The sequence below is a fragment of the Aedes aegypti genome, chromosome 3 (assembly GCF_002204515.2).
Source record: "Aedes aegypti strain LVP_AGWG chromosome 3, AaegL5.0 Primary Assembly, whole genome shotgun sequence".
NCBI classification, from domain to species: Eukaryota; Metazoa; Arthropoda; class Insecta; order Diptera; family Culicidae; genus Aedes; species Aedes aegypti.
In genome coordinates, this window is record NC_035109.1 from 134,894,142 (window position 1) to 134,909,569 (window position 15,428).

General features: G+C 34.8%; 1 protein-coding gene across 4 annotated transcripts in view; it reads left to right on the forward strand.

Annotated features, from left to right (window-relative positions):
* Nucleotides 1-15,428, forward strand: part of LOC5571454 (probable uridine-cytidine kinase) — a 36,270-nt gene that overhangs the window by 16,763 nt on the left and 4,079 nt on the right. For 3 of the 4 annotated variants that reach the window (XM_021853816.1, XM_021853815.1, XM_021853813.1), the window contains exon 6: nucleotides 11,601-11,720. In XM_021853816.1, coding sequence (XP_021709508.1) covers nucleotides 11,601-11,720 — 120 coding nt within the window. Of the gene's footprint in view, nucleotides 1-11,600; nucleotides 11,721-12,003; nucleotides 12,692-15,428 lie in introns of those variants that run through there. The other variant, XM_021853814.1, reaches the window with a different exon arrangement.

The window sequence follows — 15,428 nt, forward strand, 5'->3', positions numbered from 1 at the left end:
AGAAATTTACACGTTTCATTCGAACTATGTATAACAGTTGAAAAGAAATAAATACCACACAGTAGACCTTCAAGATATTGAACTTGTGTCAACACATTGACCCATGTTTTTTATATAACAGTTTTAAAATTGATTATCTTTAACGAAATTTTGTGCCACCTGTGAGGTAGTAGTTCGAAAATAGTCGAAGCGAAATTTTGCGCTCACTGAAATACAAAATATCGATATTTTTATGGCAGAAATACCGTTTATCAGCCAGAAAATGATGTTTGCCGAAAAATACTCTGATAAAAAGGTTCTTCAAAAATCCACCCAGAACAGGGTTAATTATTTTATACTTAAAAATAGCTGTTTTCGCAAAACGTGAAAGCACAGACAAACAGACGTCACACTCTCACCGATGTCCATCGACCACCTTTTTAACGGCCGATTCAAATATATGGTAGGTAGCCAACCCACCACCCGCAGCGCTCGCATCGTTTTTGTTCGCGTTTGACGTTTACACACTACCGCCATCTGTTGGTCCATCGGCCAAACACACCGATTTTAGCATTGGGCGTACATGTCATCGTGACTATGATTTTGATCAGGATTTGTTCTAAGTGTTACGTCTGTTTGTCTGTGGTGAAAGTTTTTAGATTTTTTCGCACAATCGATCATTATACACGAGATAATATAAAGAGCTGTTGGCCCGCTGATTCTAACTTTTGCCCCACTATGCACCAAAACTGGTTTTCAAACAATTTTTTCAAAAACAAATACATCTCAAAATATCATTATTTTAAGCAATCATAGAACTAATATGACATTTATAACATTTGTTTTAATTTGGGCTAAAGGCCCCACTTTACTCTATTAGAAAAAAAACCTCAAAATCATTTTTGCGATAACCGCACAACATACAGTGGGTACACTATTATGGGTCACCCAGACAACCAAAATGGACGGCATACATGTGCTAAATTTAACGTATAAGATGTCGCGAGAAGGCCTTCTACATACAAAAGTTGAGATGATATACATGCATGTGATGTAAAATGACATACAATGCGAGTGTATTAATTTGCTACCGAACTAGTCTGTAACCTTATACGACTTAGCTTATGATAACAAATGTTGATTTGATAGTTGTTACGGATTGGTTCGACTTACTTTGTGCAAGTGTGCGGGACGAATCAAAATGTACAAATTAACTCAGTATGTGAGGAAACTCATCAATCTGATGATTTCATTCACCATGTTTTGCGGGTTTGATGCAATTTGTATGTATAAACGAGTTATTAGGTGAACTATTATGCGACTTCTGGTTGTCTGGGCACTCACTATTATGGTGCATATCCATTTGAACTGCATGTGGAATAGAGTGATTAATAATCATGACTAGATGACGCATAATAGTGTGCGCATTGTATTTCGTTACTAATATCTGAATCTGATTTCAAAGTGTAACAACTCAGAAATCAAATATTACCATTGGACTGATGCAAATTGGAAAGTTTTTGCTCCTTTCTGTTTAAACGATCTGACAAATGGTTAATATTTTTTTTAAGTTTGAAATTCTGTGGATGATAAATGTTCTTTGAGAATTACTGAATTGATGACAGCGAGCACTCAATATATTACCTTCAAAACGTAGTATCGTTAAACGGGATAGCTATGATAGTTTTAAGTAGAAAATCTCAAATTTTTTGCATTCTGTATTAATGGTTTTTATAGTGTAAGTTGTAAGTGACAAAATATTATAGTTTTGAGAAAATCGACTTAAATTTTTGTTTGCAATTTTTCATTCAATACATTCAATGTTCAGGAGTCATGAAAATGAGTCAATCTTCTATGAATTATTTCTCTTTTTCTATTGAGCGAAAAAATCACCTAACCATTGGAAAGCTTGCACACAGTAAATATTTCAAGTATACTCAACGCAAAGCCGACAAAAATGCCACTTACACCTCTTTGCGTTTAGGCCCCTCATTTATTATTTTCAAAACTAGTACTGGTATCTTAGTCATCGATTGCAGTTGAAAGATTAAGTAATCATTCATTTGGAATGCTCATACAATCAACAGTCGATTTTCGGTTTTGGGGTATGTTTTACAATGGGTATGTAAACACATGGAAATCCACAACCAAACTACAGTTTGATATCATATCATCAGTAGAAACTGGGTTGGAAACAGTAGCGTAGCTATGGGGGTGCGGTCCGCACCGGGCCCCGAGTTCATAGGGGCCCCCAAATCGTGATAAGATTTTCATATTTAAGAATTTAATATTATGAATTTGATTTCTAGAAAACTATCACGTTAACAAGCAGATACAAATACAGTTGGAAGGTGACCTTGATCGGCAATATCATCGGGGGACCTCGATCGGGGCCCCATGGTCAATGAATTAGTGATGACAGTAGCGTAAATACCTATTTAAAATTAATTCTGTGTGGGGCCCATAATCGTATTTGGAACTGATTTGGGAGTATGTTACAGTCCATATTAAAACAAACCGTTTTATATTTCAATATTAATTAAAAAAATAAATCAGTTGCCATCTTCGGGACATGATTTGTACATATTCCAGGCTGGTAGCAGATCTTTTTTTAGAGGCTTATTCTCTATTTTAATACAAGTCTATACTTTTAACACTTCAGTCGTCGCGCTGTTGTATTTTGTACAACACCGCTGAAAATACCGCGAGGTTTTCGTTCACAACAGCAGCGCGGTGATTCTGACGGTGACAAACCGCGCGACGACTGGAAGGTTAACGGAAGATCTTGAAAACCTCTATTTTGAGCACTTTTTTTCCTAATTCTGCTTGTACAGACTCCAGAGAGACCTTCAAAGACTATGATGCATTTTTTACAGGTTCTTCAGGAATTTCATTTCAGATTCATAGAGGAATTCTACTTGTGATTTCTACAAAGATCTCTGCATTTTTCCAAATAATCTATGAGAATCCCTATGCCAGGAATCCTTCAAGGATTTTTTATATTAATTCCTTCAAGGATTCATCCACATTTATCAAAGGTATTGCTCCTAAAAGTTCTCGAGGGGTTATCCGAGGAAATATATTTAATACTCTTGCAGGAATTTCTCTTATAATTTTATCTGGCACTTCTCACGAAGCTCCTTTAGAAACTTCTCCAAAGATTTCTCCTACATTTTATGCAAAATGACTTTTGTAATTCTCCAAACAATTTCTATTTTATTTTTTCAAGTAAAATCTCCATGGCTTCTTCAAATCTGAGGTTCCACACCATCTAATACTATAATAAATATTCTAGTTATTCCAATCATCTAAGCAGTTTAACTAAGCAATCCGTCAAGATTTCCTCAAGAGCCTAGGAGTCTTTCAGAGAACATTGTAGGGTTACTTTCAAATTTAATCAAGTTCCATCAGATGTTACTTAGAGATTTCCTTCTGAAATATATCAGGGATTTTTGAAAAATTTTACGAATATTTCTTCATTAAATCCTCAATTTTTTTTTCTGCAGAAAAAAATCCTGAGAAAATTACTGAGGAAATTCTTGGAAGATATCTCAAGGACATTTATCTTAAAGCTTCTAGAATAGTTCCTGAAGGAAAATTGGAAACTATTTCTGGAGCAATTCTTGAAGGAATTCTCTGGTTGAAAACTGAACGATAATTTTGAAGTGAATTGTAGAAAATACATTGAAAAAATTACTACATAGATGATCCGATTTCGTCAACCCTTTTTTGTAATCATTTTTCAGCTCATCTTAAAAATGTAAAACAAGTATATAAAAGTTTTTTCTATATGTACTATGTTATGCATATTCATAACAAGTTTATCAGGGTTAATAAAGTTTCGTTGAAAATTTGATTTTGAATCATTGACAGCAAACAAAAAACTTCCCCAAAAAAGGGCTGACAAAATCAGGTTAGTGCTGTAGTTGAAATCTTAAAGATGTTGTTAACGGGAATCTTGGAGGAAGTTTTAAAAACCAATGGTAAAATCACAGACAAATAGATGTAACAGTACAAATTACGATCAAAATCAAAGTCGAGATAACATGTATTCCCAATACTAAAATCGATGTGTTTAGCCGATGGGCCAACAGATGGCGGTAGTGTATAAATGTTAAACGCGAACAAAACTGATGCGAGCGCTGCGGGTGGAGGATCGACAATATATTCAAATCGATCGTTAATAAGGTGGTCAATGGTCGATGATGAAAGTTTGACGTCTGTTTGTCTGAAGTAAAATCATTGAAAACATTCCTGGAGTGCTTATGATTTTCTTGAAAAAATTCTGAATGAAACATTAAAGCACAGACAAACAGACGTCACACTCTCATCGCTGTTCATCGACCAACTTTTTAACGATCGATTCGAATTACTTGTAGGTGCCAATCGACCATCCGCAGCGCTCGCGTCGTTTTTGTTCGTGTTTGACGTTTACACATTACCGCCACCTGTTGGTCCATCGGCCAACTACAGTGTTTTAGCATTGGGCGTACATGTTTTCGAGACTATAATTTTGATCGCGATTTATTCTAAGTATTACGTCTGTTTCTCTGTGATTAAAGGAATTCATGATGAAATCTCTGAGGTAACTTCTATGATTATACTTAGAAAAAAATCAACGAATAATTTTTAAAGGTATCTAAGGCGGAATCCTTAGGAAGTTCGAGAAAAACACAAAATAAACTCCTGAATAAACATATAACTCATTTATGAGGCATTTCTTTCATAAAGAATTGTAAAATCAATTCCGACTCAAAACACAAGTTTTAGGAACTAGAACATCTATTTAAAGCTGTGTATGAATTATTGCTTTCCAGGGCTACTTCGCCAGCTAATATTTCCAATTCACTGGCAGTCCACTCTATTTTCAGTAAACTAATGTATTTCTGAACAAGAATTAAAAAAAGGAAGAACTGTAGGCTCATTAGTTGCCATTTTTGCTATTCATTAACTACAACAACATAATAAGTTCCATCACTTTATGACTATGACTGATTCTCCGAAAAATGTTCATCGTTTATTTCAACAGCTGATTTAACATAAGCGCATTACATTTAGACGGTGTTCATTTTAATTTCGAGGGCCCATATATCGAACCCCGCACCGGGCCCTAAAAACCCTAGGTATGCCACTGGATACATTTTGATTGATTCTCATGTTTCGACATTGACATCATTAATCAATCGTTTCTGTAGTGCAACTTAATATGTTTCGAATAAAAATAAATAAATTACCCAAACAACAACAAAAAGGTGTTGCATACCTTTAGGTGTTAAACTTTACATGAAAATTTCGGACTTTGTTTAGAAAAATTGATTTAATTTGTAAAAAAAAAAACAAATAGTTATGTTAAGAACTTTAAGATCACATTCTTTGCCTAATCTGTCAATAATAAGTGATGAAGTCATTGATACTTCATCAAATAATGATCGTAGAACAGATTGTTTATAAGCTCTGACATGAAGTGTTAAAATGATATTTCCTTTAACATGTTGTGGGTCCTGCACTATCATATTTACTCGCATTATCATAGATACCCCGTTTTACGGTACTGATTATTTGTTTAATTTTCATTTGTATTTGACAAAATATTATACCATGGTTCCAGCAAAAAAAAATGCAATTCTTTCTATCAGAAATTTCCATAAACAATCATTACAATTTTTCTAATGTTCTTCTGACAAAACCTTACAAAATTGACAAGAAATATTTCACCGATTTCAATATTTTTTCGTACCGTAAACGGGGTAACTTTGATAGTTTTCTCGAAGAAAACTTGAATATTTATGCATTCGGTTTCAAAGAATTACAATTTATATTTTTAAAACAAGTACTGGCATCCTAGCTATCGTTTACAGTTGATAGATTGCCAAAAGATTTATTTTGTATGGATATATAATTTTTCATAAAATCGAAAGTCGGTTTTCTGTTTTGGGGTAACTTTGATAATAGAGTAGAAATCGAACAAAATTGAGTGAATACGTAACATTTGTAGGGCGCTGCATATCTCTAGGCGTTTAACGTTATATGGAAATTTCTGACTTAGATTACAAAAATGGTCCCAGTTTGTGAAAATGCTTTTCGCTAAGAAATTTGAGACCATTTTCAAGTTCTTTGATAACTAGGCTGTCAAGGATAAGTGACCAACTATTCAAAACTACATCAAATATTGATCGTAAGCGTTTCGAAAATGCTAAAATCGTGTCAATTTTCTATATTCGTATAAAAAGCTTCAAATGCTCACGATTCAAATGAAAACAGCCCTTACATGAAGTGTCATACTAATATTTTTAAGTTTTGCATTCGTTTTGCTTAACCGATTAACCGAAATTGTGATATTTCGTTTAGTATGTAGAGGGTAACGCACTATCAAAGTTACCCGCATTATCAAAGATACCCCGTTTTACGGTACTTTTTTTATTTTACAGTTCTTTTACCCTTTTCTATAGGGATTCACGTTATATTTTCAGCATCCCACAAAGAACCACCAAATAACCACAGGATTCATCAAAGTCATAATACTTTGAATAAAGAGCAAAAAAGAAAGTTTTTCGAAATATTTCTTCCCAGATTCTATAGAAAGTTTCTATCGGGAAAATTCATGATGAAACTCCTGATGTATTTTTCGGGGAGTTCTTGTGAAAATTCATGTGGAAATCTTTGAATAATAACTGATAAAGGATAAGATTCACCGAAGCCAAAATTCGATTTTCCTAGAGCACATATCTAGACAACCTGACAACTGTTTGCAATGAAAGTTTGATGAATTGGTCACCATAAGCGAGTGACTAGTGAGTTAAATTTTTAACACAAACGGTTGTCTCGTTCTCTAGATTTGTGCTCTTGAAAATTAGAGGTTTGACTTCGATGCATCTTCACCTTAACTCTAAAATGTGTATTCAGAGGCATCTAAGGATAAATTCTTCGATGCACTTTATTAAGAATTCTTCAATAAATATATAAATAAGAATTAAATGAATGTATATAAAAAATGACGCGGTGTTTGTATGTCACGAAATGACTTGCGAACAGATCAACGGATTAACGTAAGTTTTTCATGTGACGTGTTCGTGCGAGAAAAATGTTCGGGGTAGTCTCCGGAATAATCGGAAAATCGGGAGGAGACTAATGTGTTATTTTGTATGGAGGATTACATTACGTTTTAAAACAGCATACTTGATGGCAAGACGTAGTTTGCCGGGACCACTAGTAAATAAATAATAATCCCTTATAGACATCCATAAGTTGACAGCAAAAACAAAATAGTATTATCACGTAATTTAGGCTGCACATCAGCCCCGTCATAAATGTGATAAACAACTACCCCTTTTGAACGCATATAATCCACCAGCGACTGCGGAAAATACGAGTCCAGCAATCGATAGAATCGGTTTGAGAAGTTAACCAAAAAGTTGAAATTTTTATGAACGGGATTCGTACTCCTACCCAGCAAGTGAGAGACCCGTGCGATACCTCTCGGTCATCTCACCAAGCTGAAGGAAGTTTGTTCAATTTGACACAAGATTTGTATTGCTACTCGAAATGGGTTTCTTGGTATTTTCATCAATTGAATACGTTTCAAGCTTAATATTGGATGGTGATGGAGGTGATCTTGTTTACCTACGCCCGTATTTTGTAAGAAAGCAAAAATTATGTCAGCCAATTTGTTTTTGCTGTGTATTTACTGTAGGAATTCCAAATAAAAATGCATGACTACATCTGGTAAGAAATTACTAAATGATTCATGGGAAAAAATTCAGGACGAATACTTTGAAAATTGCATATGAAATCATTTAAGGAATTCTTTCAGGAATTTTCAGTAGAAATTCCTGGAATAACTCATGAAGTAGTTCGTTAGTTTGTTAAAAATAATGCCTTGAGCATTTGTTTTTTTTATGAAAAAGGGTCAAGTAATGAAGTTCAGTACCCGTTAGATAGCTAAAATCTTATGCAGAAATTTGAGAGTTATTACTGGAGAAACGTTAGAGGATTTTATCCTACCGATTTCCTTACTGTCAATCAAATCTTTAAGCTTTCCCCAATCTGATCAAGTTCGTTTACAAGATCTTATTGGGAAATTAAATTGTTGCTCATTTCAGAAGTGTTTAGTTCTTTCATTGCGTTATGATTCATGTGTAAGATAAGAAGTCTTTTTGGAACAATCACACAAAAAAAATGATGAAAATGTTTAATATTGTCATTTTGAGAGCAATTGGTAAATATTGTTAGAACTTTTTTCTGCTGTTCCACCCCGAGGACCTAACTCCACAAATTGAATAAAAAGTATTTACTAGAAAATCTTGACCAATCTGACATTTTGGTACAGGCCCGTTGACTATAAAGCTTGAAAGATATCAAAACATAATTATCTTACACTTGTGGCACCGGCAAACGTTGTCTTGCCATCAAGAAATCTATTGAAAAACGCCATGAAAAGTTCCGTACAAAACGACAGTTTCATCCACTCCCGTTTTTCCGACCTTCCCGTGCAATATTCTGTGCTCTTTATATACACAAAAACGTCGGACCACTTCAGAAACATCACTATGGAAGAATTTTCAAAATCCGATAGCCCGTTCTGAAGCCATTTCGTGACGTACAAACACTATTCCATTTTTATTTATATAGATTATCCCGAATAAAATAATCCTGATTTCATTACCTTTGTACAAAAGGAGTTCAAGGGTCACCTAACTTTTTTTTTTTAATGCTAGTGAAAAAATCCTTTCAAATTAAAATTAACCTACCGTTTAGTTCAAACTACGACCATGACGCACATTCTGAACACTGATGATTTAAATGGTAAGAATGGATATGTTCACAATTTTTAAATGTATATCATAAAGAAGTTAATCATCCTGTGAATAGGTTTTACTGGTCTAGTGCTTTAGTTGGTGTGAAAATTTAAAAGAGGGTCGAATTTTGTTATGGCTTTTTGAAGAATTCAGCCAATTCATAGTAAAGATGATATAGAATTGTTCTTTGTTAAGATTTTGTAGGATTCTTCAATAAGTTCGATTGCCGAGCATTCTGTATAAATCAAGAGATTCCAATATTCCATGAGAAATCTGCCTATTTTTTTAAACCCTATTACGGTTACGCTCCAAAATAAGTTATGCTTATCTTGAAATGTAAACACTGTTCCGGATCATTTGGTCCAACGTCATTTGGCCGAAAAATGACACTAATGAGAAACTATAGATAGCATGTTAGAAACAAGATGTGAAGCAAAACGTTATGAATAAAAGTGTGCAGTGTGCAATTGAGTCCTCTAGGAGAATGATATCCCTGTCTAAGTCAACCCGTACTCACCCAGCTAATGGAAAAAGTTCAAATGGCTGCCATTTCGGCAATTTTTCACGGACTCATCATTGGAATTTAAAAAAATGTACACTGGCTAGGGCAATTATTCTGGTGGGCCACTTTTTTTTTTTTTTGAAAAAATAACTGACTTCAACTAAACTTCTTTGTAAAGTTTCAACTACGGACATCATGTAAGAACTAAATTAGTCACTGAAGCCAGCTTTGGCTTCGGGTATTTTTTCGGTTATTGATGGGATCTCCTCAGAACCGGCCGAAAATATGTCTATTGGGTTGTTTAGTGAGTAAAAAGTTACAGTTTTTTGTAGCTTAATCGAAAGAACACATTATTCGAAGTACAACACAATTTTATTGAGCTTCAATATCATGACATTGATATTCAAATGATTAAAGGAGATTTCAATCTGTAGATTCACTGACACTTCAATTCACATAAAGACAGCTCGTCCCGAAGTAAACTTTGCCAAGTTGTAATTCAGAAGTGGTTTCCATACTAATTTCAAACGCGGAACGGTTGACAGTTTCAAAGAAAATCGTCTGCATTTATGCGTTTAAAGTTGTTAATTATGAAATTTACAAACTTAAATAAAAAAAAAACCGACAGGGGAGCACCGTGTTTGGGTTTGACCTCAATTTATAACTTAGAATAAGAATTTGTTAAAAACTGGATACCGTTAAACAAGCCAATTTTATTTTTCTTCTTAGCCGTAATAAACTTCATCTTTTGAATAAGCTAACTCAGACATGGTCGTGGGAAATCATTTGAATTTGGTTCAATTTCGAACTTAGAGAATATTGTAAACTCTTCTCCTATTTCTAGGTGGCCTATACCCTTAAAATGACCTTGTTCGATAACGCCTGAGCTGATTTTTCAAAATGGTAATGTTTATTACCAAAATTGTCCAGTTTAGAAGAAAGATGAAATTGAACTTTTTGGGACCAGTTTCACGGAGGATCCATAAATAGCCGAAAAAATACCCCATGCCGACGCTGGTCCCATTGTCTAATTTAGTTCTCACATGACGTACGTAGTTTAAATTATAAAAGCAAACTGAAAGTCAGATTTGTATCAATTAATTGGGTAAAAGTAGATTGAAAAGGAAGTTGGTGTCAATTTTACCCGGATTGACCCAGTGACCCACCGGAATAACTCCAAGCCAGTGTACATTTTTGAAAATTTCAATAATTATAGAAAATCTAGATATCTAGACGATTGCATTCGAACTAAAACGAAGGCAATCCGTCAAATGACAGCCATTTGAATTTTTTTCTACTTGCTGGGATACTACATTACTTCCGGCTACTTTATGCAGCTAAGTGGATAAGTTATTATGACTATTTTAACATTATTAATTGAAATAATGGCCTATTTTTAAAGAAGTTCAAATTTCTTATGCAAAATTTAGACTTCATAATGCCAACAATCACTGGTACCATTTTACTCGGAAGAAGAGCTTATGATTGGAAGAAAGAAAAAACCTAATTGAGTATCAGCAAGTGCAATGCCAATAATTATATATGTATAATGAAAATTTAAGCAGCTATAACGCGAATGATCATCAAACCTATATATCTTTATAGAACTACTTGTGACTTGAAGAGAGCAAAAAGTCCAAATTAAAATGTTAGTTGCTTTGACACTTATAATTATTAGAATTGTTTAACTCAAAACAAATGCCCTACATGGATAGAAAGGGAGTACCGATTTTTTTGTACTTCAGCACCATTGACAACTAAATTAATTGTTAGTTCGTAATTCGGCCAATTAGCGTTCAACCTAACGACCCTATCGGTCAGATGGCATTCGGTCAAATAGCGTTCGGCGAAATAGCCGAATACCGTAAATACAACTAATTGGCTACCACTAATTGAAGACGGAGAGTGATTATAACTTTTTTTCACCAATTACGAACATGACTCATATTTCGAACAGTGGCGATTTAAAAAAAAAGAAATAGCTTTTTGACAATCTTGAATCATAGAAGAATTTATCATCCTGTGAATGAATACGAGTCATGTTCTGAATTTGAGACAAAATGGTATGTGAATCCGGCTCGTTTTTCATGTCCAGCAAAATATTGTGATGCTTCGTCACAAAAGGAATACATAATATGATCGATAACCGAAATCTGATCATTAAATACCATCAACACCGAGTTTGTTACGATTATTATATCCAATACTGTACGAAATCTCGAAGCGTTATCACAGCATCAGAACCAATACACACGCTCGCTTACTCCATGCGATAAGTAATCCCAAATAATCCGAAATCCAATCCCATGCTCTCGTGCTTTCAGTGGCCATCGACCTGATCGTGCAGCACATCCGCGAGTTCCTGAACAACCGAACCCGGCAGGATCACAGCCCGCACCTAGCCAGTGGAGGCACCAGTGCGCTGAATCTACCCCGTGGTCGAGGTAAGATAACGACTAACGATAACGATCCACATTATCGGCCACACTAAACTCTCTCAAATCCACGCCAAACAACCAAGCAAAAAATAAATAGAATATTCAATCCTTTGATACGCTCGCGTCACCTTCACAAATCAATCGATCACCGTTCGTTCGTTCTTTCGATCGTTCACTCACGAGTGGGCTTTAATTTTCTTTGTTCTTATCGTTCATATCGATCGTGCTGTTGTGTTTGTAACTCTCACCGCATCCGGATTTCATCACTATATATCATCACCACCCGTAGAGGCCCATTGTTTCTCACCCCAATAATGCTACTACTGTACTAATAATACTCAGCCATCGCAAGCTGTCCGTAGACGGTTAGACGTAACTAGATTGTACACAGTGGTCCGAAGAGCCGTACAAAAAAGCTGGAAAGACAGTAGATGTGTTTCAATAGAGCAGATTTTCACGTAGCAAAATCATTTAGGACCATACAGTAAAGGAGTGAGTATCAAGTCGACAGGAAAAAAGTCCTGATGTCATTACGTCGTCTTGATAAACAGTCCTCACACTTGGTAGCTATTCTAGTTCATTTAACTCTGCTTAACTTACATGTGAATCAAGGTGGCTTCGGAAGCGGAAAAATAGTCATTGCGTATTTTTCTATGAAATAGAAAGTACTCTTTTAGTTCAAATTCAGTTCCATGAAAGTTCATCGCTGATTAAAATACATACATCAGGGTCAATGCAAAATAAAATTAATCCAATCATGCTAACAAAAATGCCTTAATTTTTTTTAAACATTTTCTTCAACGTTTATTTTGTATATGTTAAATGTTAACAATTGGACAGTGGAAAACTTCCTTTAAATTGCTTGCAGTTCACCAAAATTGTATGCATTTTTCAAAGATCTCTCTAAAAAAACTACTAAAAAAAATTGACAAGAAATCCCTCAAACTTCAATTCTTTGAAGTTATATTTAAAGTTTCTCAAGAAAATTAGAAAAACAATCTTCAATCATTCATTTCAGAATTCCCCAAGTATAACTTTGGAATTTTCTTTAGAGATTCATTAAGGATTTTCTTCTGGCATTCCGTCCTGGAATATCTTCCACGATTGGGTTGTGTAGGGATGAAAAAATTACAGATTTTGAAGCTTGATCGAAAGAACACATTTTTTAAGTATAACAGAATTTTATTGCGCTTCAATATAAAGTTTTTGATATTATGAATGATTAGAGGAGATTTCAATCTGTACACTCAATGACAGTTCAACACATATAATGACATTTCGTCCCGAAGTAAAATTTGCTGAGGGGTAATTCGAAAGTGATTCCCATACTGATTTAAAACGCGTTTTAAAAATAGTTTCAGTGCATGGCAGAAACTAACTGACTAACTTGACTTCTATTTCAATTTGTAACGTAGAGTCGGAATATGTAAAGAACTGTATACCGTTAAACAAGCCAATAGGGCGATATTCAAAACTGAAAAGGCAACAGATGGCTCTTTTTCAGTGGTAGTAAAAACAAAATCCTGAAGCAAAGAAAGCACCACGGAAGATGAACTCAACTCAACAAGTTATGTTTTCACATTACGCTTAGTTTCTAATCACTACTTCTTCGATCCAGTTATCAAATTGCTAGTAATTAACGTTTTTCATTATTTTCAATACGTTTTGACGGCTCTCGACTACCATTGATCCATGCGCTTGTGTTGAAAGTTTGAGAAATTTGAGAATCCAGCGTAGCGCGATCAGTGAGTGGAATACAAACATCAGTATCGCCGCTCGACGGCCAGTGAAAGAAACTAAATGTTCGAAAGGTTGTTTTCTGTACTGTTTGCCGCTGGCGCCAACTGTTAGCGTTTAAGAACGAATAAAACAGTTGTTACCCTATTCCTCTATGGATTGAACTATTCCATAGAGGAATAGGGTAACAACTCATTCAAGATAACTGCGAAAGAATAAAAAAGTATACCTTCTAAGAGAAACAAAAAAGTAGATGGAGTACCTTGTACCTTTTAATTCCGCCCTTATTGCTTATCTTTGACAGATATGCGTATTTCGACTTGGTACCACTTGCTGTCTTCTACAGTGTCAGTTAGACTATACCTCCATGAATTCTTATAGAAGTTCTTCCAGAAATTTCTTCTGGAGTTTGTCCGATTCAGCAGAAATTTTTCCAGTAATTTATGGAAGAATCTTCATAGTGTTTTCTGAGAAATTCTACCCAGACTTTTGACATGGATCTTCAAAGCATTTTTTCCAGAAGCTCTCAGAGATAAATGCCAATAGGATAGAGAGGTACTATCATAAAATTTACCATATTTTTTCAGGAGTCCCCGTAAAGGCAAATCCTATATTCATAGAATTTAGCAAGAAATTTATTTTAAAATATAACTAGGATTTACAAAAATCTTCAAGGATTTCTCAGGGGATTTGTACTTGGAACCGATTCCAAAAACATATTTTTTTTTTTATTTTTTTTTTAGATTTTATAATCGAGGTATCTGATGTTATTTGTCCCGAAGCTTTGCAAATAAAATGCTCAAATTCATATATCAAGCGTGCGCTAGGAAGAGGGCCTAAGACGCATGATCGATTTCTCTTAATCGATCCTCTTTTCTGTGAATAAAAGTGACAAGATGCAAGTTTGTTAGCATTTTCCACTTCAGACCGCTTGCCAGCGATGCAATCTTGCGTCCTAAGGTGAAAAAATGCTGTCAAACTTGCATCTTGGCACTTTTATTCACAAAAGAGAAGATTTATATATAGAATGCCAGAATTGTCTGTCAGTAACGCTTTAAAATGTTTCACAGAAATGTTACATTGAGCTATACACGGAGACGCGATTCAACTCAATTTTCGGTTGTAGTTGTTTTCGGTTACTCAAATTTGGCTAAATTTCCAAGGTCTAGGTAGTTTGGCTTTAATTCCATTAGAAAAATATATTCAGTTTTGGATTGATTCAACGCAAAATTGAATTCTTTCAGCCCAAACTTAAGAAAAGTTGCTTTTATCCAAATTTGGCTTATTGGGATAAAGTACCCCCATTGGGTAGATGCAGCTCTCCCCAATTTTGACAACATTCGGGAGGACGAAAGAGAATACCGAGAGATTTTGGGTCGAAAGTATAAACAATATACTTAATTTTGGGTAAACTGAACTCTAAAATTAGAACTTGTTTAATTAATTATGATTCGTGGTTTACGGCTATAACCAGCCGAGTGGTTAACAACTACCGAATGACTAAACATTACATACACTTTGCAATTGGATTAAATGGACAAGCGTTATGTTTTGATGGGCGTCTAGTTCTTCTGAAAGAGGTGCACTTTGCGAAAGAGGACCACGTGATAATTGAGCTGAAATCGAATTCTTGTTAACTTATTCGTCCATGAGTCCTCTCGTGGCAGAGAGGAGTAACGCGCCCTATCTAGCGAACAGGGAGTCGTGAGTTCGATTCTCATTTTTTATGTGTCTTTTGGAAATCGTGGAAAAATTCAACAGTTGTTTTTTTTCTGCTAGAACATTAGAATACTTCTGGAAGAGTATGTTGAAAAAATGTTCCGAAAATCCCAATAAATAAATATTTCTTAAGGAATCTCTGGAGAAACTCCTTGAGAAATTCTGGAATAAATTGTTGGAAATTTCTGATACAACTTTTGAAGAAATTCTCCGAGGAATAACTTGAAAAACTATCGATCAATGGTTTGGAATAATCTG